General features: G+C 44.7%; 1 protein-coding gene across 2 annotated transcripts; it reads right to left on the bottom strand.

Moving 5' to 3' along the window:
• Positions 1-1348: 1348 nt before the first annotated feature.
• On the bottom strand, positions 1349-22886 carry immt (inner membrane protein, mitochondrial (mitofilin)). Of its 2 annotated transcripts, XM_063000860.1 has the most exons (14): positions 22692-22886; positions 20954-21027; positions 19064-19256; positions 17983-18133; positions 15941-16048; positions 15471-15584; positions 10503-10636; positions 9928-10031; positions 8584-8719; positions 8345-8474; positions 5805-6028; positions 3832-3963; positions 2541-2670; positions 1349-2458 (listed from the first exon to the last, which is right to left on the bottom strand). In XM_063000860.1, the coding sequence occupies exons 1-14, from the start codon at positions 22731-22733 to the stop codon at positions 1851-1853; spliced, it is 2280 nt and encodes a 759-aa protein (XP_062856930.1). In that variant the 5' UTR covers positions 22734-22886; the 3' UTR covers positions 1349-1850. The 2 variants fall into 2 exon arrangements, with proteins under 2 accessions (XP_062856930.1, XP_062856931.1); XM_063000861.1 differs by lacking the exon at positions 15941-16048.
• Positions 22887-24004: the final 1118 nt, after the last annotated feature.

Here is a 24004-nt window from a genome sequence, read left to right as displayed (position 1 = left end):
AACCTGACGGAGCGCGACTGCTTATAGAGCTCAGCACTATTGTGACATCACTAGATTCCACAGTGCTGCAGAGTGGCTGAGATTAACAGCAATAAAGCTTCTATATCTTATTCATCTTTTATTGCTATTATATTCTATTATTTTAGTTATTTAGAAATTATCGATACTAACATACACCAATGAGGCATTACATTATGACCACCTCCTTGTTTCTACACTCACGGTTCATTTTATCAGCTCCACTTACCATATAGAGGCACTCTGTAGTTCTACAATTACTGACTGTAGTCCATCCGTTTCTTTACGTACTTTTTTAACCTGCTGTCACCCTGTTCTTCAATGGTCAGGACCCCCCACAGAGCATGTATTATTTAGGTGGTGGATCATTCTCAGCACTGCAGTGACTGACATGGTGGTGGTGTGTTAGTGTGTGTTGTGCTGGTATGAGTGGATCAGACACAGCAGCGCTGCTGGAGTTTTTAAATTTTTAAATCCACTCACTGTCCACTCTATTAGACACTCCTACCTACCTGGTTGGTTCACCTTGTAGATGTAAAGTCAGAGACGATCGCTCATCTATTGCTGCCGTTTTGAGTCGGTCACGCTGCCCACGGGGCGCTGTTGGCTAGATATCTTTTTGGGGGTAAAAGAACATGTACATAAGTTAAAAACTGAGCCAAAACTATGCATTCTGGTGGAACAGCAGTCTAACATCTGTGTTCCAATCACATCTTCAAGTTATTCCTGCCCTGAACCCAGTGTTTCCCCGCTAACCCTGAAAAACAAAAAAAAAACGAGTCTTCAACATCCATGATTTATTGCCATATGATGTTTTTGGCCTAGCGGGTCTCTGTGTAATGTAGACCTCATTCACTGATGTGTAGGTCTTTTCCTTATCAGTAACAAAGGTGGCGTATCCTGGGCGGGTGGGCCTCTTGCCATATGATGACTTTGGCCTCACTGGTCTCTGTGTATTGAAGACCTCAGTCACTGATTTGTAGGTCAGCGCTGAGTAAGTCTGTTCCTCATCATCATCCAAGGTGGTACCGGATGATGAAGGAGACTCCAGAGAGACCAGATCCAGATAATTGTCCTCGGTATAAACTGAGCTGTCACCACAGGAATATGTCGCTGGATGTTTGGCATATCCTGGGTGTGTGGGCCGCTTGCCATATGAGGACTTGGGGTCTACAATACACAGAGACCAGTGAGGCCAAAGTTATTCCTGCCCTGAACCCAGTGTTTCCCCGCTAACCCGCCGCGACGAGTCGTCTGATGAAAATGAACTGAACCGAACCAAAGACTGATTAGTGAAGTGATTCTTTCAATAAGGTAAAAAAACGAGTCGTCAACATCCATGATTTATTGATATCCAGTATTTATGCGGAGGATCATAGCATGACAAAATAGATCTGAATCATTTCAAACATTTTGCTTAATAAACATTTTGGATTCGAACCTGAAACGACACCTTTCTAGATGATGAACGGAGCTAACATCAACAGCAGCAGTGACCCAGAGGACCTTCTGCCTGCTAAACACCCTCACAAAATTAAACCGCGGGGTGTTGAGCGCCTTGCCAACAGTGACCTTTGAGAGATCTCTAACTGGGAGTCGTGCACAGACGTTCAGGACAGCGTGTTCGGATGGAAGGCCATAATTCTGTGAGCGAAAGCTGCTTTCGAAAGTGCTTTAAACAAATATAAAGAAAAGAAACCAAACACGGCCGATATGCCACGATGTATAAATTAATCAGGAGCGGCAGCTTGCTGTTAGCAGCAGACGGGCATCAGATGGGCATCAGTCCTCCTAAGTTATTATTAATTTAGATTTTAATGCCGCGGCGGGTCTTAGGAAGCCTGCGTGGTGCCTAAACCTACGGCGTTGGCGTACGCCGACAGCAGACCGACCACCTGTCTGGTCTCCAGAGTGAGCCGGGCCTCCGTGAGCCAGTCCTGAGCCACGCGACGCGCCGCGCCCCGCAACTGGTTCACGAACTTCGCGGCCAGCTCGAGGTCTCCCCGCTCCACGCTGTACGTGGCGTAGGCCAGCAGCTTGAACGCGTCGAGGTCTTCCGCGGCCAGCTTGCCAGGCGGCACCGCCTGCTCCTTCTCGAGAAGAAGGACGGACTGCAGATAGGACAGGAAGTACTGGTACAGGCTGTCGCGCGACCCGTCGATCAGCGCCACGCGGCGCGCCAGCCGGCGGATCTCGTAGAAGCGCGCGCGTAGCGAGGCCTCGCTGTAGACGCCGCGCTTCAGCGACTCTTCGGGTATGGCCGAGGACAGGGCCTGGGCGAACTCGTCGTGAGCGCAGCTCTGTTTGACGGCCAGCACGGCGCCTTCTAGAGGCTCGGTGGGAGAATCGGCGGCGGCGGTCTTCATGGCGTGATTCAGAGCCTCCACCGATAACCACAGCTGGTGAGATTTACGGGCCTCCTCCTCTGCAGTCGCGTGACCTGTAGGGGGCAGCAGACAGATCTATTTCGTTTGTTTTTTTGTTTTTTAAACAGTCGCAAGTCTGATTAAAATTAGACTCACTGTCTATAGCGTCCTCAATGCCTTTGAGTCTGCCATAGGCAGAGTTCATGTCCAGGGTGAAGGAGTCCAGCTGCTCCTGGGCCAGGCGGCGGAAGCGCGTTTCCTGCTCCTGCAGCTCACCGTTCAGAGCCTACGAAGTAAGAACGGCAGTAAAACAAACCTGTAAATCTGCCAACACATCGGTTTGCGTCGATTACGTTTGGTATGGGATCTACATTTAATCCAACAGGTAACGGCGTTTTATTTAAATACGTCAGGCGCCCATGTGGTGCAGCTTGATATTCCGCTAGCACACCAGTGCTGGGAGTTTGAAACTCAGCCCTGCTACCGATCAGCTGAGCGCCCCCTAGCGGGCATAACTGGCAAATGCCTGCAGCAGAAAGCAAAATTGGCCATTACGTCTGCTGATTGGGGAAAGACTGGACCGAAAAGAGGGTGGGGTCTTCAACGATGTGTAAGGACTCCAGTAAGTAGCCCAGGGTGCCTGTACAGAAAGTGAAGGAGCCCGGAGATCAAGGCGTGGTCACACGAATAAACACCGATCAGCCATAACATTAAAACCACCTCCTTGTTTCTACACTCACTGTCCATTTTATCAGCTCCGCTTACCATATAGAAGCACTTTGTAGTTCTACAATTACTGACTGTAGTCCATATGTTTTTTTACATAACTTATTACAGGTATTATTTAGGTGGTGGATGATTCTCAGCACTGCAGTGAGACTGACATGGTGGTGGTGTGTTAGTGTGTGTCGTGCTGGTATGAGTGGATCAGACACAGCAGCGCTGCTGGAGTTTTTAAACACCTCACTGTCACTGCTGGACTGAGGATAGTCCACCGACCAAAAACATCCAGCCAACAGCGCCCCGTGGGCGGCGTCCTGTGACCACTGATGAAGGTCTAGAAGATGACCGACTCAAACAGCAGCAATAGATGAGCGATCGTCTCGGACTTTACATCTACAAGGTGGACCAACTAGGTAGGAGTGTCTAATAGAGTGGACAGTGAGTGGACACGGTGTTTAAAAACTCCAGCAGCGCTGCTGTGTCTGATCCACTCACCAGATGTCTTGTGGAGTCCATGTCTTAGCGGGTCAGAGCTCTTTGACAGCATATTAGGTGGATGTCTTGAATGTTATGCCTGGTCGGTTTATTCAGAACATTAATAACATCTGGTTTATTTAGTTGGCATCATATCGAAACGATTAGGACATTTGTGGTCATTTGTGGTCATACCACCAGCGGAGATTTGATTTGTTTCCAATTCCCTGTTGCTTATTGGGACCCTCACCTCCTGGGCCTCCTCCTTCAGCTCCTGTTCCTGCACTTTAAGTACGTCACGGAGGTGGTCAGTATGTGCGGCCGCCTGTCTACGCAGCTGAGTCCTCATCTCCACCTCCATTACATCCCGTATCTCCTGCACCTAAAACACACACACACACGCTGATATAAATACACACACACACTGTATACACTGATATAAATGTATAAGTGGGCGCGCTTAGGTGGTACAGCGATGAAAGTAAGCTAGCCCACTACTAGGGCTGCAACGATTAGTCGACATAATCGATTACGTCGACTATAAAAATTCGTCGACGTGGAATTTCATTGTCGGCGCGTCGTTATTATTGCAACGCACTAAAGGGACTGCAGGGGGCGCAGCATCGCTTCCATGGCGCAGCGGGGAGTTTATGAAGACAGAGAGGCAAAGAAACTTTCTAAAGTATTTCAGCCAAAATAACCCAAAGAAACGAGCTGGACACAGACGCTACAGAGCAGAGTCGTGGTTTCACACCAGCACTACGGTGAAACGCCAGCACCCTCAGTACTTGTCGGAAAACCATCTAAGAGTTCGCTGTTTTTCAGGTTTGTTAGCTAGCTAACGCATTAAGTGCAATAGTTAATCAGTCATTTATACGAGTAACGTTATATAACTTAACATTATAGCCTAACGTTACCCTGTCTCGTCTTCCATATTTTTTAAACCTCCTCCACTTAATGATCGCTAGTTAGCTCGGCAGATAATTCAGTTAAGATATTTAACCTGTTATGGTTTAGTTGGCATAGCCGGTACACTATTTGTAATAAACTATGATACATAGCCTTCAGTTTGTGATCATTAATACAGCTTTCTCTTTTGCTCTTTCTATTAATAGCACTAAGCAGTGGAGTGTGGATGAGAAGAGAAGAGGGTCATGCTCCCCTCAGATGGCTGAGATCTTCACAGAGAGCATTCACATGTTTCTCAACCACATGTTATAAATGTTTTTGACTTCTGAAACATAACAGTTTCTAATTCTGTCCAAAGCTTTCTTATTTCATTGAATTTTTTTTATTGTGATTGTGTATTAATGTTTCAAATATATTTAATCAAACTATCAAGCTTAAGTTTCATATTCATGTTTCATGGGTCATTACTTTAATTTGATATTGGAACTTAAATAACATAACAGAGTTTTGTTTTGTTAAGGCAGAGATGGAGGGTAGGACATAAATAATCGTTGACCAGTCGACTAATCGAAAAAATAATCGTCAGATTAGCCGACTACTAAAATAATCGTTAGTTGCAGCCCTACCCACTACCACGGAGATCCGCAGATCAGGGGTTCGAATCCTAGTCGTGCTATCGGCTGGTTGGCTAATGTGGGTGGGGTGGCTGAGACATTGGGAGGTGCACTTGTCAGCGTACTCATAGTGCTGGACCCAAGCCTGGATAAACATTAGGAGGGTTGCGTCAAGATGGGCATCTGGTGTAACTGTGCCAAGTCAAAAGTATTGGGACACGCCTCAACAGGTGTGATAAATCAAGCATATAAAGAAAAATTTATACTTGCAACTTTAGCAACAGTTTAGGGAAGGGCATTGCCTGTTTAAGCATGACTGTGCCCCTCAAATCAAGATCTATAAAGACATGAAGAAAAGCTCGGTTTAAAGAAACTCCAGTGTCCAGCACAGAGCCCTGACCTCAGCACCACTCAGCAGCTCTGGAATGAACTGGAACATCAACTGAGGCTTCCTTGACCGACATCTGTGCACAGCCATACACATGCTGTCATCTTTTGACATACTTCAAAGTCACACAGAGGTCACTCTATTTTAATGCCAAGCTCATAGTCAGGTGTCCATATACTTTTGGCCATATAGTGTATCTTCCATATAATATCTTATCTCACATCTAGCTCACACATTTGAGCTGTACAATAGTTCTTTTTATAAGGCAAATATCCATAATAGCTTGGACCTGCAGGGGTTTGAAGCCCGTACCTTCTTCTCCTGTTCGAGTCTAATCTGCTCCTGGTTGTGGTCGAGTGCAGTGGTCACTGCCCTCTTCACGGCCGTCTGGTTCTCCTGCTTCTGCTGCTCGAGTGCCGTCTCGATGCTTATTTGCTCGCGCACCCGCTGCTCTGCTAGTTCGCGGTTCAGCTGGTCGATCCGGCGGTGAGCGTGAGCAATCAGAGAGTTCAGATCGTCAGGGCTCAGCTTCCCTGCTGTAGGTGCCGAAACATAAAGGATGTGAGTTCATGCTTAGAGAGAGAGACCAGTACAAAAAACGAAAGATGGCACAGTGGTCTATTGTCTCGGCACTGGCTGGGTGCCCCACGGTGACGGCACAGCAACTGCGTGCTCCTCTGTAATGAAGCTCATTTGTGCCAGAGCCTTGACCAGACAGCGTTAGGGCGCGTTAGGGCGCGTTCACATGAGAAGAGGTGAAACCGCCTTTGCGCCGACTGTGCCGTTGTTTGTTATGGAGTGTAGCGGTGCTGCTTAGCTTGCTGCTGCGCTTGCCTAAGTGGCGCGCACGTGCACTTTTGGCGCACACACTGGGTTTGCAGTTGATTGAACTCTGACCCAGTTTGCCGCTGACTTTTCAAAGCGCCTCCAGTGAGACAAACTGTTTGATATGACCTGGTAAAAAAAAAAACTCGGGCTGTACAAACTAGGGCTGGGTATCGCCACTAATTTCCCGATTCGATTCGATCTTCGATTCAACACATTTAGGCATATTTGAGTTACATTAACAGGTTTTGTTTAAATATGTGCAGATGTTCAGAGAACGAATGTGATAATTGTACAAAAAACACTCATCATTAAAAATATTTGTGTATTTTGTTTACATAAATAATGAATCCAAAACAGAAAACAGTAACGTTCATTTTTTATTATTATTTTATATGTCTGACACGCTACAACAGTGTAAATGTAATGTAAACATACACCTGGCTGTTGAACAGCTTATACCAAACTTACACGACACGACACTGATTAACACCTGGTCGCTGTAATGTTCACACTACACGACTGATCGGCGATGGGGGGTTTTACACCATCTATCACCAGGGGGAATCACAGGCGAGCTTCTCTGCTCTCCAAAACTACGTTCTGTCACGAAAACACACGTGAGAAGTGATGAAAGGTTTAATGATACCACGTCCAAACAAGTAGCGAGCGATCAAAAAGTGCGCGCTGATGAAATAAATGAATCCGAGTGGATTTGGCAACGCGAGCAGCATGGATCGTTCTATAGTGAGTTGGAGGTTAATAAATATTTTGTTTTGTAGAGAACGATCAGGTCAGAAATACTGTAAAACTCGCGTGTGCTGATGTATTCTGATAGAAACTATATTGCTCTCCACCACCTGTTTGGTGTTTCCCCTCGCTGTTTCTCACATCGATCGAGAGCCGAGTTTTGATCGCAGAGCGAACACCGAGTTCCTCCCGAATCCGAGCGAGCGAAAATCAGGGCAGAAAGTTGTGTAGCGGTCATAACTTGAGCTTCTGCCATGCTGAACTGATGCGCAGGTCAGATCTCGTTGCATGAAAAAACCACTGGCTGGTCACGCGAAATTAAAGGGGGTAACACATTTCCGTGTGCACCGTAAAAAGGGGCGTATTTAAAAGATCGATCTCGCGTTTATATGAATCGATATCGGATCGTTCAAATAAAGATCCATTAGAATCGAAAAATCGATTTTATAAACCCACCCCTAGTACAAACAACGCTTAACGTGACTATTTCTTTATTTAATAATTTTTTTAATGCATTTTCCTCTTGATTTAGCGCCCTTAATTTGTCCTCCGCTGCTGAGGGATACCCGATTGCATCCGAGAAGAGCACAGCCCTCCTCTTCTCGCCCCTGCATTCTGCACAGGTGTCTCCTCTTCCACCTTAGACAAGGTATGAAGACCCCACCTTCACGTAGTCCAGTCGTCCCTCCTTAGCGGATATGGTGACAATTAGTATCTGCTGCAGGCACTGCCAATCATGCCCACCAGATAGCGCACAGACGACCGGTGGCAACACCGAATTTCGAACCGAGGAGTTCAGAATCTCGGCGCTGGTGTGCTAGCGGAATATCCCGCTGTGCCACCTGGGCGCCCTAACGTGACCTATTGTACTAAAACAGCGAGCGAGGAATTTCATTAGTGGAGACACTTCTGAGCAGTAATAATGAAGAGAAGTTTAGTGCTCCTGTCTCCTTCTTTTAATACTTTAAACCACGTTATGCTTTTATTTAACAATAAATGTTTTAGACTGATTCTGAGTTTCTCAGAAGCTCGAGCTGTAACACAAGTTTAAAAGTGAAACAGGGAGGAAAATCCAGATAAACACAGATACATGTGGAGCTGTAACACTGGATTTGATGCTAATTCCACACTAATATTCGCAATTTGATGACATGTTAATGCGCCCTTAGTGTTGCATTTAGGTCAGGAGAATTAACACTGCTCTTCTGCGTTGGTAGAAAAGCCCATGTTAAAGCAGAAGGGTGTGTGTGGTTAGGTGTACGTGTGCAGGAGCTTACCAAGACCCTTCCAGTTGGACTGTACTTCAGGTGTAATGTTGCTCAGCTCCTTCTGGAACTGAGCCTTGGCCTCCTTTACCAGCTCACTGTACTGAGATACAATCTTCGCCTCGGTCTGGGCCATCCGCACCTGAACAGAAGTAGAGATGGTAAAACGCTTACCTAAAGCTTATTTAAATACTTACTTTTCTTTATAAGGGATTCAGTATGGCACGTGCGAGTCAGATGCCAGAACTTACTTTGTTTACAGCTTTGTCTAAGTCCACGGCCATGTCGTGCAAGTTTTCCTCAGCAGCCAGGATCTGGGGTCTGGCTGCATCGATTTTGGATTTCTTGGCACTGCTGATGATAACTCTAAGCTTCTCAAGCTGTTCTCTGATCACACACACACACAAAACAGACAGAAATTAGGTTTTGGGGAGACTCAGATGTGTTAAATATAGCACAGCAGTCAGAACTAGTAAAGGTTCATTACCAAGTAATAACATGTGCTTAGACTGTCCTAAAAACACAGACCACATTATCGACAGTGAGAATTCATCACATTAGGCACATACACCGATCAGCCATAACATTAAAACCACCTCACTGTCCATGTTATCAGCTCCACTTACCATATAGAAGCACTTCGTAGTTCTACAATTACTGACTGTAGTCCATCTGTTTCTCTGCATGCTTTGTTACCCCCCTTTCATGCTGTTCTTCAATGGTCAGGACCCCCACAGAGCAGGTGTTATTTAGGTGGTGGATCATTCTCAGCACTGCAGTGACACTGACATGGTGGTGGTGTGTTAGTGTGTGTTGTGCTGGTACGAGCGCTGCTGGAGTTTTTAAACACCTCACTGTCCCTGCTGGACTGAGAATAGTCCACCAACCAAAAGTATATCCAGCCAACAGCGCCCCGTGGGCAGCGTCCTGTGACCACTGATGAAGGTCTAGAAGATGACCGACTCAAACAGCAGCGATAGATGAGCGATCGTCTCTGACTTTACATCTACAAGGTGGACCGACTAGGTAGGAGTGTCTAATAGAGTGGACAGTGAGTGGACACGGTGTTTAAAAACTCCAGCAGCGCTGCTGTGTCCGATCCACTCATACCAGCACAACACACACTAACACACCACCACCATGTCAGTGTCACTGCAGTGCTGAGAATGATCCACCACCTAAATAATACCTGCTCTGTGGGGGTCCTGACCATTGAAGAACAGGGTGAAAGCAGGCTAAAAAGGTATGTACAGAAACAGATGGACTACAGTCAGTAATTGTAGAACTACAAAGTGCTTCTATATGGTAAGTGGAGCTGATAACATGCACAGTGAGTGTAGAAACAAGGAGGTGGTTTTAATGTTATGCCTAATCTAGTCCAAACAAACAGAAGTGTGGACAGACCCAACATTTATCCACATTCCTTAATTATTAGGGTGACTGGCTGACTCTGCTGCGCCTCTGTGCTGCCATACTGATCTATACTAACACTAAAAAGGCTCCAAAGCTCCAGATTGCATTGTGGGTAAACCTTGCCAGTTTTACACAAATCAATGTGCATTATTTTCAATCATCTGTCAGGCAGAATTGCTTACTTGGCTTGAAGGAGAGCCTGGCTGGCTCGGTCCACAGCATGTGAGCGATGGCTTAGCGCGTCTTCCAGATCCTTCCGCTCAACAGACTGCTTATCTTCAGAATCCTGCAAATACAGGCATTTGTTATGCACACAGTATCTATGTGAGCACTAAAACGACCTCTACTCTGCCACCCTCTGCCCTTATTTCCTGCAGCTCTAATCTTAGAAACTGGATGCAGGCTTATTTTCTTAAACTCAACAGAAAGAGAACTGAAGTTTTGCTTGCTGGCCCAAAGCCGACCTTTGATGGTGTGGCTGTAAGATTATCTCCGGTGGTTCGCAACCTGGGGGTGCTGTTTGACTCCTCCGTCTCCTCTGAACCTCATATTAAGGCCTTGGTTAAAACCCTAAGATTCAATATGTTTAACATTCTGCTGCTCGAGTTCTTTAATGTTCTGAAAAATCAGCTGAGCTCATATCACTCTAATCCTTTATCGACTTCACTGTATACCTGTCCCCCTTCTATTTATCACAGCTTTTACATGCCCATTCTCCTGAAAGAGAGAGAGAGAGAGAGAGAAAAGGACGACTCACCTCTGAGTCCATGACCTCTCGGAGTATCTGTGTGTGGGCACTGATGGCTGACAGTGCTGCCTCCTGGGCCCCGATAGCATTTACAGTGAGCTTGGCAGAGGTACCCAGAGCCTCCTCCAGGCCAGATGACAAAGCTGGATGAGCACAGATAGCACTTTAATGAGACACAATAATCCTCTTAAAACTACACAGGAAAAAACTTTCAGTACACAAAAGGTTTATGCAAAATGCTCTAAGGGACCTAGGGACCCTCTGATTACTAGTCCAGCACCTATCAAAGCACATGAGTGACGTATTTGGCATTTAGAGGATGCTTTTGTCCAAAATGACTTAGAGTTGTGCCTGATATAGCTATAAAAATAAATAGCTAAATATGAAATAGCTTTACTGCCATGATGGGATTTTTTGCCACCAAATTTATTTAATTTCCTTCAGGATCAATAAAGTATCCATTCATCCATCCATCCCTTTCTCCCTCCCTCTCTCCCATCCATCCCTCCCTCTCTCACATCCACCCCTCCCTCTCTCACATCCACCCCTCCCTCTCTCACATCCACCCCTCCCTCTCTCACATCTATCTATCTATCTATCTATCTATCTATCTATCTATCTATCTATCTATCTATCTATCTATCTATCTATCTATCTATCTGTCTGTATCTATCTATGTCTATCTATCTATCTGTCTGTCTGTCTGTCTATCCATCTCATTCTATCCATCTCATTCCATCCATCCATCCATCCATCTATCTATCTATCATCCATCCATCCGTCCATCCATCCATCCGTCCATCCGTCCATCCATCCATCCCTCTCTCCCATCCATCTATCTACCATCTACCTATCCATCCATCCATCCCTCTCTCCCTCCCTCCTTTCAACTATCTAACTGTCTGTCTGTCTGTCTATCTATCTGTCTGTCTGTCCGTCCGTCCGTCCGTCCATCCATCCATCCATCTATCTATCATCCATCCATCCGTCCATCCATCCATCCGTCCATCCATCCATCCGTCCATCCATCCATCCCTCTCTCCCATCCATCTATCTACCATCTACCTATCCATCCATCCATCCCTCTCTCCCTCCCTCCTTTCAACTATCTAACTGTCTGTCTGTCTGTCTATCTATCTGTCTCTATCTATCTGTCTGTCTGTCCGTCCGTCCGTCCATCCATCCATCCATCCATCTATCTATCTATCATCCATCCGTCCATCCATCCATCCGTCCATCCATCCATCCGTCCATCCATCCATCCCTCTCTCCCATCCATCTATCTACCATCTACCTATCCATCCATCCATCCCTCTCTCCCTCCCTCCTTTCAACTATCTAACTGTCTGTCTGTCTGTCTATCTATCTGTCTCTATCTATCTGTCTGTCTGTCCGTCCGTCCGTCCATCCATCTATCTATCCATCTATCTATCTATCCATCCATCCGTCCGTCCGTCTGTCTATCCATCCATCTCATTCTATCCATCTCATTCCATCCATCCATCCATCCATCCATCTATCTATCTATCTATCATCCATCCATCCATATATCCATCCATCCATCCATCCATCTATCATCCATTCATCTATCTATATATATATTAGGGCTGTCGAAGTTAACGCGATAATAACGCATTAACGCATTCTCAATTTAACGAGATTAAAAAAAAATAGTGCCGTTAACGCACTAATTACATTACGAGATTTTTTCACTTCTAAAACTAAAGCAATTCATTTTTCACCCACGGGAGACAGATTGAATTATTCTCACTGACCACGCTCACACGCACGTTTAATGTTATTTAGTTCCGTTTGACAAAAAAACCCCTTAAAAATAGAGCTAACAGTGAAGATAACCGGTTACAAAAGCAGCGACCGCTGTTTGTGTTCAATTCTCTGTTCACAGTGTCGATACAAGTGATTCAGGAATCGATTCATTGTAAGCGCAGCGTAAATTTCTTTTCTCAGTCATCTCTCCGTGTTTACTGTTATAATGAATGATGCGGTTGTAAATAAACACCAAATACTACAGAACATTTTGTGTGACTCGCTTACCTTATAAAGCTCAGGCTTAATTATACTGGTTATTACCACAGAGCGGGAGTCGACTCAGAGTCGTTTACGATTTACCGAGGTGAACCACGAACGTGCTGATAGAATCGGCTCAGATGGGATCGGACTGTATTATCTTTTTAAAGTAAATATTTCAATCAGCAGAATCGCATCGCATGTATGATGTGCACAACGTTAATTACGTGCGTTTATTAATGAACGTTTACGTTAGCTTGTCAGAAGCTTTCTCAATAATGTCTGTGTGGTGTTTTTTTTTTTTTACAATTAGTGATGGCAAGCAACTGTTCCACTGCACTATTTTACACTAAAAACTACACTATTCCATAATGCTCCAGATTGCATCATTCTAAATAGGTATCGGCGAGTACAAAAATACATGTACTTGTACTCGGTTGGGAAAAAATGGTATCGATGCATCCCTAGTGAAAACACACTCACTTCGTGTAGAAACGTCCATCAAACCATCGTCACGATACAACCACAGAAAAGTCTGTTACAATAACTACGCATCTGACATATATACGAAGTCAAGGGTCTCTGCTAGATAGTATTACTGCCTAATATGTGAGTGAATAAAACTCCCTTACAGTTTTCTCTTGTCCCAGCAGTTTTTAACATAAGTACATTTAGCATAAAACATGTTCACCATTTTAATTGTAACATTTCACTTAAAATCCTTGTTTTCTATAACATTTACAGATTTTTTTTAATGCGATTAATCGCGATTAACTATGTAAAATTCTGAGATTAATCGCGATTAAAAAATTTAATCGTTTGACAGCCCTAATATACAGTGTATCACAAAAGTGAGTACACCCCTCACATTTCTGCAGATATTTAAGTATATCTTTTCATGGGACAACACTGACAACATGACACTTTGACACAATGAAAAGTAGTCTGTGTGCAGCTTATATAACAGTGTAAATTTATTTTTCCCTCAAAATAACTCAATATACAGCCATTAATGTCTAAACCACCGGCAACAAAAGTGAGTACACCCCTTAGTGAAAGTTCCTGAAGTGTCAATATTTTGTGTGGCCACCATTATTTCCCAGAACTGCCTTAACTCTCCTGGGCATGGAGTTTACCAGAGCTTCACAGGTTGCCACTGGAATGCTTTTCCACTCCTCCATGACGACATCACGGAGCTGGCGGATATTCGAGACTTTGCGCTCCTCCACCTTCCGCTTGAGGATGCCCCAAAGATGTTACATTGGGTTTAGGTCTGGAGACATGCTTGGCCAGTCCATCACCTTTACCCTCAGCCTCTTCAATAAAGCAGTGGTCGTCTTAGAGGTGTGTTTGGGGTCATTATCATGCTGGAACACTGCCCTGCGACCCAGTTTCCGGAGGGAGGGGATCATGCTCTACTTCAGTATTTCACAGTACATATTGGAGTTCATGTGTCCCTCAATGAAATGTAACTCCCCAACACCTGCTGCACTCATGCAGCCCCAGACCATGGCATTCCCACCACCATGCTTGACTGTAGGCATGACACACTTATCTTTGTACTCCTCACCTGATTGCCGCCACACATGCTCGAGACCATCTGAACCAAATAAATTAATCTTGGTCTCATCAGACCATAGGACATGGTTCCAGTAATCCATGTCCTTTGTTGACATGTCTTCAGCAAACTGTTTGCGGGCTTTCTTGTGTAGAGACTTCAGAAGAGGCTTCCTTCTGGGGTGACAGCCATGCAGACCAATTTGATGTAGTGTGCGGCGTATGGTCTGAGCACTGACAGGCTGACCCCCCACCTTTTCAATCTCTGCAGCAATGCTGACAGCACTCCTGCGCCTATCTTTCAAAGACAGCAGTTGGATGTGACGCTGAGCACGTGCACTCAGCTTCTTTGGAAGACCAACGCGAGGTCTGTTCTGAGTGGACCCTGCTCTTTTAAAACGCTGGATGATCTTGGCCACTGTGCTGCAGCTCAGTTTCAGGGTGTTGGCAATCTTCTTGTAGCCTTGGCCATCTTCATGTAGCGCAACAATTCGTCTTTTAAGATCCTCAGAGAGTTCTTTGCCATGAGGTGCCATGTTGGAACTTTCAGTGACCAGTATGAGAGAGTGTGAGAGCTGTACTACTAAATTGAACACACCTGCTCCCTATGCACACCTGAGACCTAGTAACACTAACAAATCACATTACATTTTGGAGGGAAAATGACAAGCAGTGCTCAATTTGGACATTTAGGGGTGTAGTCTCTTAGGGGTGTACTCACTTTTGTTGCCGGTGGTTTAGACATTAATGGCTTTATATTGAGTTATTTTGAGGGAAGAATAAATTTACACTGTTATATAAGCTGCACACAGACTACTTTTCATTGTGTCAAAGTGTCATTTTGTCAGTGTTGTCCCATGAAAAGATATACTTAAATATCTGCAGAAATGTAAGGGGTGTACTCACTTTTGTGATACACTGTATATATATCCATCCATCCATCCATCTATATATCCATCCATCCATCCATATATCCATCCATCCATCATCCATTCATCCATCTATATATATATATATATATCCATCCATCCATCCATCCATCTATCATCCATCCATCTATCTATCTATCATCCATTCATCCATCTATATATCCATCCATCCATCCATCCATCCATCTATCTATCTATCTATCTATCATCCATCCATCTATCTATCTATCATCCATTCATCCATCTATATATCCATCCATCCATCCATCCATCCATCTATCTATCTATCTATCTATCATCCATCCATCTATCTATCTATCATCCATTCATCCATCTATATATCCATCCATCCATCCATCCATCCATCTATCTATCTGTCTATCTATCTATCTATCTATCATCCATCCATCCATCCATATACTGTGAAGCAGGCGTGTTTGGTTTGTGTGACAAGGCTACCCACCTCCCAGAGTGTCCTGTTCGGCCTGGTCCTGCTGAGCCAAACGGGCAGTGACTTCCTCCACAGAGCGCTCTTTCAGAGCAGGCTCGTGGTGAGCACATTCGTGACATTCTTCTCCTACAAACACACAAAGCATAAAAGTAAGGATAAGGGGTATAAAACCTTAAATCCAGTTGAAGATCCCCCCCCCAAACGCTAACACATGCAACACACCCAGTGAGCAACAATGAATGAGTTAGATTAGTTGGACTATTGAAATGTGCTCTGATCACGATCATGCTGAATAAAATGAAGCAGTGGGGTAGTCATGAGTAGAAATTAATGAGTTGGACAAAAATCACACAGATGTGGACAAAGCAGGTATCCATGCTGTCTGATTAGCTGGTCCAGAAGCAGAGAGTGCAAAAGAGAGACAGCGAGAGCTTTCTCACTGGTGCTGTTTAAGCTGCTGGAGGACACAGAGCTCCTCTAACCTGCCACGTGCGCAGCTGGAGAAGTCGGTGTGTCGAGGGTGCCCGGTGCGGGTACGGACTGCACCTCACTGATGGCCGAAATGATATGGGCTGCCTCGGCCGAGGCTTCTGCAACAACAGTGGAACTTTGCATTAGAATGCGGTCCTTGAACTAAGAAACGAGCTCAAAAATGTTTCAGATGGGGAAAAATACGTAAACCTGTGAGATCTGAATCTGTTCTGCAGTACCAAAGCAGACAGCAATTTTGATTTTGTGTTTATGTGGAATTAACATACATATTTACTCAGGCTTTTGTTTAGTCTTTCCAAACCAGTGGTGTTTGGCTCAGATCCTGGGGATTTGGTGCCTGGGAAGTCTGGTGCGCTCATGTTTGTCGGATTTCCTAGCCGTTACATGTTGGCTTCTGGCTGTGCCTGGTTTCTGACCCCTAGGACCAGAACTGCCCACCCTGACTACAGACAAAAGCGCTTGGGATTCTGCCTCTCTTGTCCGATCACTCAGGTTTGATGACGGTGGGGGAGGTGGGCGCTGATGTCCTGTGAAAGCGCTAATGACTGTGTTACCTGCTCGCTCTCCCTTTTAGTTATGCTGTAATAATTAGGAGTCTCATTTTACTTTTCATAATTTCTCAATCTAGTCGTATCCAATTACCCAATTGCATTACGCTTCCTCTCTACTGATGCTGATCTCCAGTTCTGACTGAGGAGAGCAGGACTCACATTTTGACTACGTCTCCTCTTCTTTTTACCCCGAGGTGGTTCTGACGGAAACCCGTTTACCCACCCGAGGTTGAATCCTGCAAGTCGAGACTGCTGTGCCAAAAACGCAGCTCCTTCTAGATATGAACCTGGCGTGTTTGTACTGAAAATGTCCAGAACTCACTACAGACTTTATCACAGACTGGACTAAACAATGAAGAACTCGAATTGCTTGTGTATTTTTTTACCACTAGTCATAACTTTCAGTTTAAATTATTTTGTGTATGTATGATACACCGATCAGGCATAACATTATGACCACCCTCCTGATATTGTGTTGTTCCCCCATGTGCTACCAAAACCGCCCTGTAACTGTGATGCTCTGTGTATTCTGACACCTTTCTATCAGAACCAGCATGAACTTCTTCAGCAATTTGAGCTACAGTAGCTCGTCTGTAGGAGCCTTCGCTTCCCACGTGCGTCAGTGAGCCTTGGCCGCCCATGGTTTACCACTGTTCCTTCCTCGGACCACTTTTGATAGATACTGACCACTGCAGACCGGGAACACCCCACAAGAGCTGCAGTTTTGGAGACGCTCTGACCCAGTCGTCTAGCCGTCACTATTTGGCCCTCAAATCCTCACGCTCGCCCATTTTTCCTGCTTCTAACATCAACTTTGAGGATAAAATTATCACTCGCTGCCTAATATATCCCCCCCACTAACAGGTGCCGTGATGAAGAGATAATCAGTGTTATTCACTTCACCTGTCAGTGGTCATAATGTTATGCCTGGTCGGTGTATGTGTAAGTCTACTTCAGTCAAATTATTCTCCAGGCTACTTGAGGAGGATGGACGTCCCTGCTGACTCTGGTTCCTCTTTAGGTTTCGTCTAACTCATGGGTGTTTTTTTCTTGCTACTGTCGCCCTCGGCTCGCTCAAAAGGGGATTTTGGTTTGTCGGTCCTGGATTCTGTAAAGTTGCTTTGAGACAATGTCTACTGTAAAAAGCGCTACACAAATACATTTTAAATTTGACACAGTTCATACAGCAACACTATGTACATCTCATCATCCTCATCAAATTAAGAGTCTTTCACAGGACTGAACCTACTCTGTACCTCATTGATAAAAAGCACTGAATTGCCTTAAATATAGAAACTGCAGACTTTTAAAGCCACGTTTGCTGACGGTGTAATTCTTGGTCTCAGGTATATGATAATTACAAGCCTAAACAAATTGAAATTGTAAAGAAATAGCACAACTGCTAAGAACTAAGATCATAACGAATATAAAAGCCACAGAGAACACTACAACAGATCTCTGACAGACAGACACCCACCCACCCTCTAAGGTCTGTTGCGGCTGGGCTGGGGTCTCCTCTACAGCAGGTGCTGCTTCAAGCTTCTTTTCTTTAGCTTTGCTTTTCGGTTTGGCCTGTTTGGAGTCTTTCGATGCTTCGGACACTGAAGATATCTGCAGTGGTTCAAGCTTAAGCTGTTGCACACAGAAACAAAACAAAAAAAACAGGAGTCTGAGCTAGAGCTTAAAGACGGTATAGTGGAATGTAAGATAAATACACTGATCAGCCATAACATTAAAACCACCTCCTTGTTTCTACACACACTGTCCATTTTATCAGCTCCACTTACAATATAGAAGCACTTTGTAGTTCTACAATTACTGACTGTAGTCCATCTGTTTCTCTACATACTTTATTAGCCCCCTTTCATGCTGTCCCACAGGACCACCACAGAGCAGGTATTATTTAGGTGGTGGATCCTTCTCAACACTGCAGTGACACTGACATGGTGGTGGTGTGTTAGTGTGTGTTGTGCTGGTATGAGTGGATCAGACACAGCAGCGCTGCTGGAGTTTTTAAATACCGTGTCCACTCAGTGTCCACTCTATTGGACACTCCTACCTGGTTGGTCCACCTTGTAGATGTAAAGTCAGAGACGATCGCTCATCTATTGCTGCTGTTTGAGTCGGTCATCTTCTAGACCTTCATCAGTGGTCACAGGATGCTGCCCAAGGGGCGCTGTTGGCTGGATATTTTTGGTTGGTGGACTATTCTCAGTCCAGCAGTGACAGTGAGGTGTTTAAAAACTCCAGCAGCGCTCGTACCAGCACAACACACACTAACACACCACCACCATGTCAGTGTCACTGCAGTGCTGAGAATGATCCACCACCTAAATAATACCTGCTCTGTGGTGGTCCTGACCATTGAAGAACAGGGTGAAAGGGGGCTAACAAAGCATGCAGAGAAACAGATGGACTACAGTCAGTAATTGTAGAACTACAAAGTGCTTCTATATGGTAAGTGGAGCTGATAAAATGGACAGTGAGTGTAGAAACAAAAGAGGTGGTTTTAATGTTATGGCTGATCGTTGTATATTCATTGTGTAAGAGTTTGTGTCTTACCGGTTTCTTTTGTAATGGTACTACTGGTGGTGGAGGTGGTCCGAGCGTCATCTCAAACAGCTGGTCAGAATAGGGGACATTCTTCTCAATGTTGGCCCTGAATTTAGGGTCCCATTTAGCATACAGGATTGTACCGCCTACACCTCCACCGACTGTCAGAAGACTGGCAGCTACAATCTTCCCAGCAACGGACCTGCGACACACACAAGCGTCCATCCAGCTCAGCGCAGATTCATTTTATGGGAACAATGTTTACGCTTAAGTGGGCGGCACGGTGTCGCCTCACAGCAAGAAGGTCCTGGGTTCGATCCTTTCTGTGCGGAGTTTGCATGTTCTCCCCGTGTCCGCATGGGTTTCCTCCCACAGTCCAAAAACATGCAGCCAGGCTAATTGGAGACACTGAATTGTCCTATAGGTACCCGGCCGCTAGGATGCATAAACCGGTGCATTGCAGTGCCGGTCCCAAGCCCGGATAAATAGGGAGGGTCGTGTCAGGAAGGGCATCCGGAGTAAAAACTGTGCCAGATCAATAACGCGGATCACGATCCGTCGGCGGGAGCAGCCGAGGAAATAGAATGTTCACACTTAATTGCACCCTCATAGAATTCATGCCATAACAATAATAACTGCAAGGATGCCACACTGCTTCTTCACTGAACATGTCATTTGACCAGTATTGCTATTACAGTTATTTAGTTGTACATCGGAACTATAACATTACACCTGTGAACCAGAGGCGACAGTTTTAGACACCATGTGACTAGGATTGCAAGTTTCCCAGAACGACTCACAGAAGAATCAGAATCTTAGAGAAGGAACTAACTCTACTTATTTATTTATACATGAGCTCACAGACGCAAAGAGTGTCTGGCATTGTATTACGAGGGGTTACTGGAATTACATCGGTCCAACTTCAAGTATACATGAAATACAGCATAGTTTAAACTAGGGCTGTCAAACGATTAAAATTTTTAATCGCGATTAATCTCAGAATTTCATATAGTTAATCGCGATTAATCGCATTAAAAAAAATCTGTGTAAATGTTATAGAAAACAAGGATTTTTAAGTGAAATGGTGAACACATTTTATGCTAAATGTACTGATGTTAAAAACTGCTGGGACAAGAGAAAACTGTAAGGGAGATTTATTCACTCACATACTAGGCAGTAATACTATCCAGCAGAGACCCTTGACTTCGTATATATGTCAGATTGTAGGGTAAAATTTCTCCATCAGCAAACATTGTAGATCAGCGGTGCTTTAGGTGGGATAAGGCGTAGTTATTGTAACAGACTTTTCTGTGCTTGTATCGTGACGATGGTTTGATGGCCGTTTCTACACGAAGCGAGTGTGTTTTGACCCTTTGGGGCTTCCATAGTTCATGGAATAGCGTGCTTGGCTAACGATTTTAGCTGTCCGCTATTCGGTACCGTAACAGAAGAAGTAATAAAAGTGTTCTGCTCCCGACAACTTGTGAATATAGCGTGTATTTATTTCTTTATTAGTAAAGTGCATCACTACGATGCTCGGTTACATTTGAGAAACGCCGTCTTAATGAGAGATGCCGTGCACGGTCAAGTCTCAACATGAACTACGGATTTGCGTTAACGGCACTATTTTTTTAATCGCGTTAAATTGAGATCGTGTTAATGCGTTATTATCGCGTTAACTTCGACAGCCCTAGTTTAAACCCATCAGCATTGATTGGTTTTCTGCTCTGCTAATTAGGAAACCCTATCACAAACATCTTTTCTTTTCCTCCTCTCTTGCACATAATTCAGCCGCGGCAAATTGGACCACACAAACAAGGAGAGCAATCAAATGTTATTTATTTTAATATAATACTGTATGATACATTCTTTAAATTGAATGACGACGCAAATTCCTACCCAGAGTTTCCCGCTGAGGTGTAGCGACGGCACTGCTGCGGGGGGTGGACCACCACGTTTCCGCACAGGCATTTCTGAGGACACAAAAGAAAGAAAACATACACAATGACTGACGAAAACTAATTACCTTTAAAGAATAAATGTGTGACAACGGCTCTTACAAACTTAAAATACTAATGCACTGGTGCATGGAAGGTTCTATAATGTCATTAAACTTGAACTTTTCTGTGTCCCTTTAAACAAAACTAGTTTGACAGCACACATTTAAAGTGGTTGGCCGCTAAGGTGGCACAGAGGTGAAACACGTTACATGAACGACAATTGGCTTGTTGTTCATACGGGATGGGAGCCGGATAGGGACGTCATAACTGAGGCGATTCCGACCTCTGCTGGCTGACTGATGGCGCCTGATGCGTTAATCAGGGTGTGGCTCTCCGTACATCCGTATACAAAGCGCATAGGAACTCGCCTACTGCACATGTGTCGAAGGGGGCGTGTTTCAGTCTCGCTCTCCTCAATCAGGGCGGGGTAGATCAGTAGAGAGGAAGAATAATGCAATTGGGTTATTGGATACGCTAAAATGCATAAACAAACAAATAAAAAAGGTTGTTGAAACGTATGTGACACTGAGTGTTCCACAACAAAGATCGGTTGCAAAAATCATTAATATTATAAGATGGACAAAATATATACGTCCTCTACAGGTGTTTATTTATTTACTATTAATTTATGATTATTTTAACGTCATGTTTTACACACTTTACACAATTCACCTCATTTGCACGTCTTTGGACTATGGGAGGAAACCCACGCAGACACGGGAGAACATGCAAACCCACTAGTTTGTCTGTTTATTAGGATTTTAACGTCATGTTTTACACTTTTGGTTACATTCATGACAGGAACGGTAGTTACTCGTTACACAAGATTCATCGGTTCACAAGTTTATATCGAACACAGTCATGGACAATTTAGTATCTTCAATTCACCTCACTTGCACGTGTTTGGACTGTGGGAGGAAACCGGAGCCTCCGGAGGAAACCCACGCAGACACGGGGAGAACATGCAAACTCCACCCCACCTGGGGATCGAACCCAGGACCTGCTTGCATACTCCACACGATTGGATTATTTTAAGTCACAAAATCTCTAATGGGGGAACTTTTCTGGCAAGGTCACCTTACCAAACTATAAAAAAACGTTAGATCTACATGTGCCTTGTTTTTATTTCATCTAGTTGCACCTAAATAAACCTCAGTTGCTCCAAATATTACATATTAAACTGTATTTTTTAACACAGACAGCCCTGTGGTCTCTGAATGACAAATAGGTAAAATGAAACTATGGAAAACATGAATCACACATGGACCGCCTGAAGTTACGTGCAAACGGATTGCAAGCTTTTGATTGGCTGGAGGTACGGTATTCTCGAATTCAATTGGTTTAGCCACCTGTCACTCGGCTACGCAAACCCCGCCCCCTGTACTTCAACTTACGCTGTTGGCGTACTCTTGAGAAAGTGTCCCAGCTAGCAGATACACGCTAAGCTTAAACAAAACAAACACCACCGGTGCAAATGAACACAATACTTACGTTCTTAAATATGAATGTCAAATAAATGAGGATTAAATAACCGCCACCCCAAGGACACCGAACACACGCCAGGCCTTACAGTGCGGGCCACAGAATGACCGTTAGCACCGCGGCTAACAGCGGCTCCGAGGTAAACGTGAACTCACCCGCGCCGCTGTGTTTGCGCCTTTCACACACGCGCGCAGCATTGCAGCTCTTGTTCCCGTTAAATCTCGAGTCTAAGCAACGTTTTCACACCTCAGAGCAGAAAAAGCATCATCAAGTGATTAAATGTCAACGGCAGTTTCACCCCGCGCTAGCGCCGCTTCACTCAGTGCTGGACAACCCGCGCATGCGCCCTGCGCCGGCCCAACTGCCAAAACGAGTCATCCGAGTCACGTGACAGAAGGGAAAATTCGGCAGCATGCTGGAGAGATTTGGAGGCCTATTCCATATAGGAGCACTTTGTAGTTCTACAATTACTGACTGTAGTCCATCTGTTTCTCTACATACCTTTTTAGCCTGCTTTCACCCTGTTCTTCGATGTTCAGGACCAGTGGCGGCTCCTGCCAAATCTCTCAGGGGGGGGCAATTGTTGCGATGATGGCCAAGGTGACCCGTTCAGTGGGTAAATCAAAGCTTTAAATAATTAACATCTTAAGTCATCTGTCAGTTTGCCCTCACAAATAACTTTGAACACGGAGAGAGACCAGCTTTGCCATTAATCATAAAATGAAGTAAAGCCTTCACACTAACAATTTAATTCAGTTTTCATCAGCATTTCATTTTAGGTGCAGCAGATCCTGAGGTAATGGTGGTCATGTTGACGAGATCGCTAGCTGCTCCAATTAGGGTTGCCAACTTTCGGAACTGGAAATGAGGAACACCCTGGGCTGACGGAAGGCATAGGGTGGGGGGTGGTATGGTGGGTGTTTACCTGAGCGGGAGCGGGGCGTAGGCGGTTAGGGTTGCACCTATAAAAAATATAATGGGTCTTAGGAACCTTATCAAAATGTTTTATTTAGGCTGTTTAACATTTATTATTTTCATTCTTTATAATAATAAATCAGAACCATATTTTAGGCAAAACAACATGCATAAAGAACATCGTGTAACATGTTTTCTCAGTAGTGCAAACAACATTTTTACATAATCCATCTTCACACTGACATGCAGCCCCGGTTCTGGACTGCGTTGCTTAGGGGGGCAGTGAGAAAATCTGGAGGGGGGGCAATGCCCACCCCAGCGCCCCCACAGAGCCGGCCCTGCTTGTGTTACCTTAATTTTTCCCAAAGATGGATTCGAACCTAGCCGAGCCGGAGGGGAGGAGCGAGGTGTGTATGTAAGATGTGAGAGGAGCGAGTCTGTACACACATGATTTGATGAAACGGGAGAAACGTGCTGAATGTAGCGGAGAAAAAGTCAAACTAAAGTATCAGTCCCATCACACTAGTATCAATCCAATTCCAATACCAATGTT

This window comes from Trichomycterus rosablanca, chromosome 8 (genome assembly GCF_030014385.1).
Source record: "Trichomycterus rosablanca isolate fTriRos1 chromosome 8, fTriRos1.hap1, whole genome shotgun sequence".
Lineage (NCBI taxonomy): Eukaryota > Metazoa > Chordata > Actinopteri > Siluriformes > Trichomycteridae > Trichomycterus > Trichomycterus rosablanca.
Note: the sequence above shows the minus strand (reverse complement) of the source record. Positions and strands in the feature narration are given on the sequence as shown.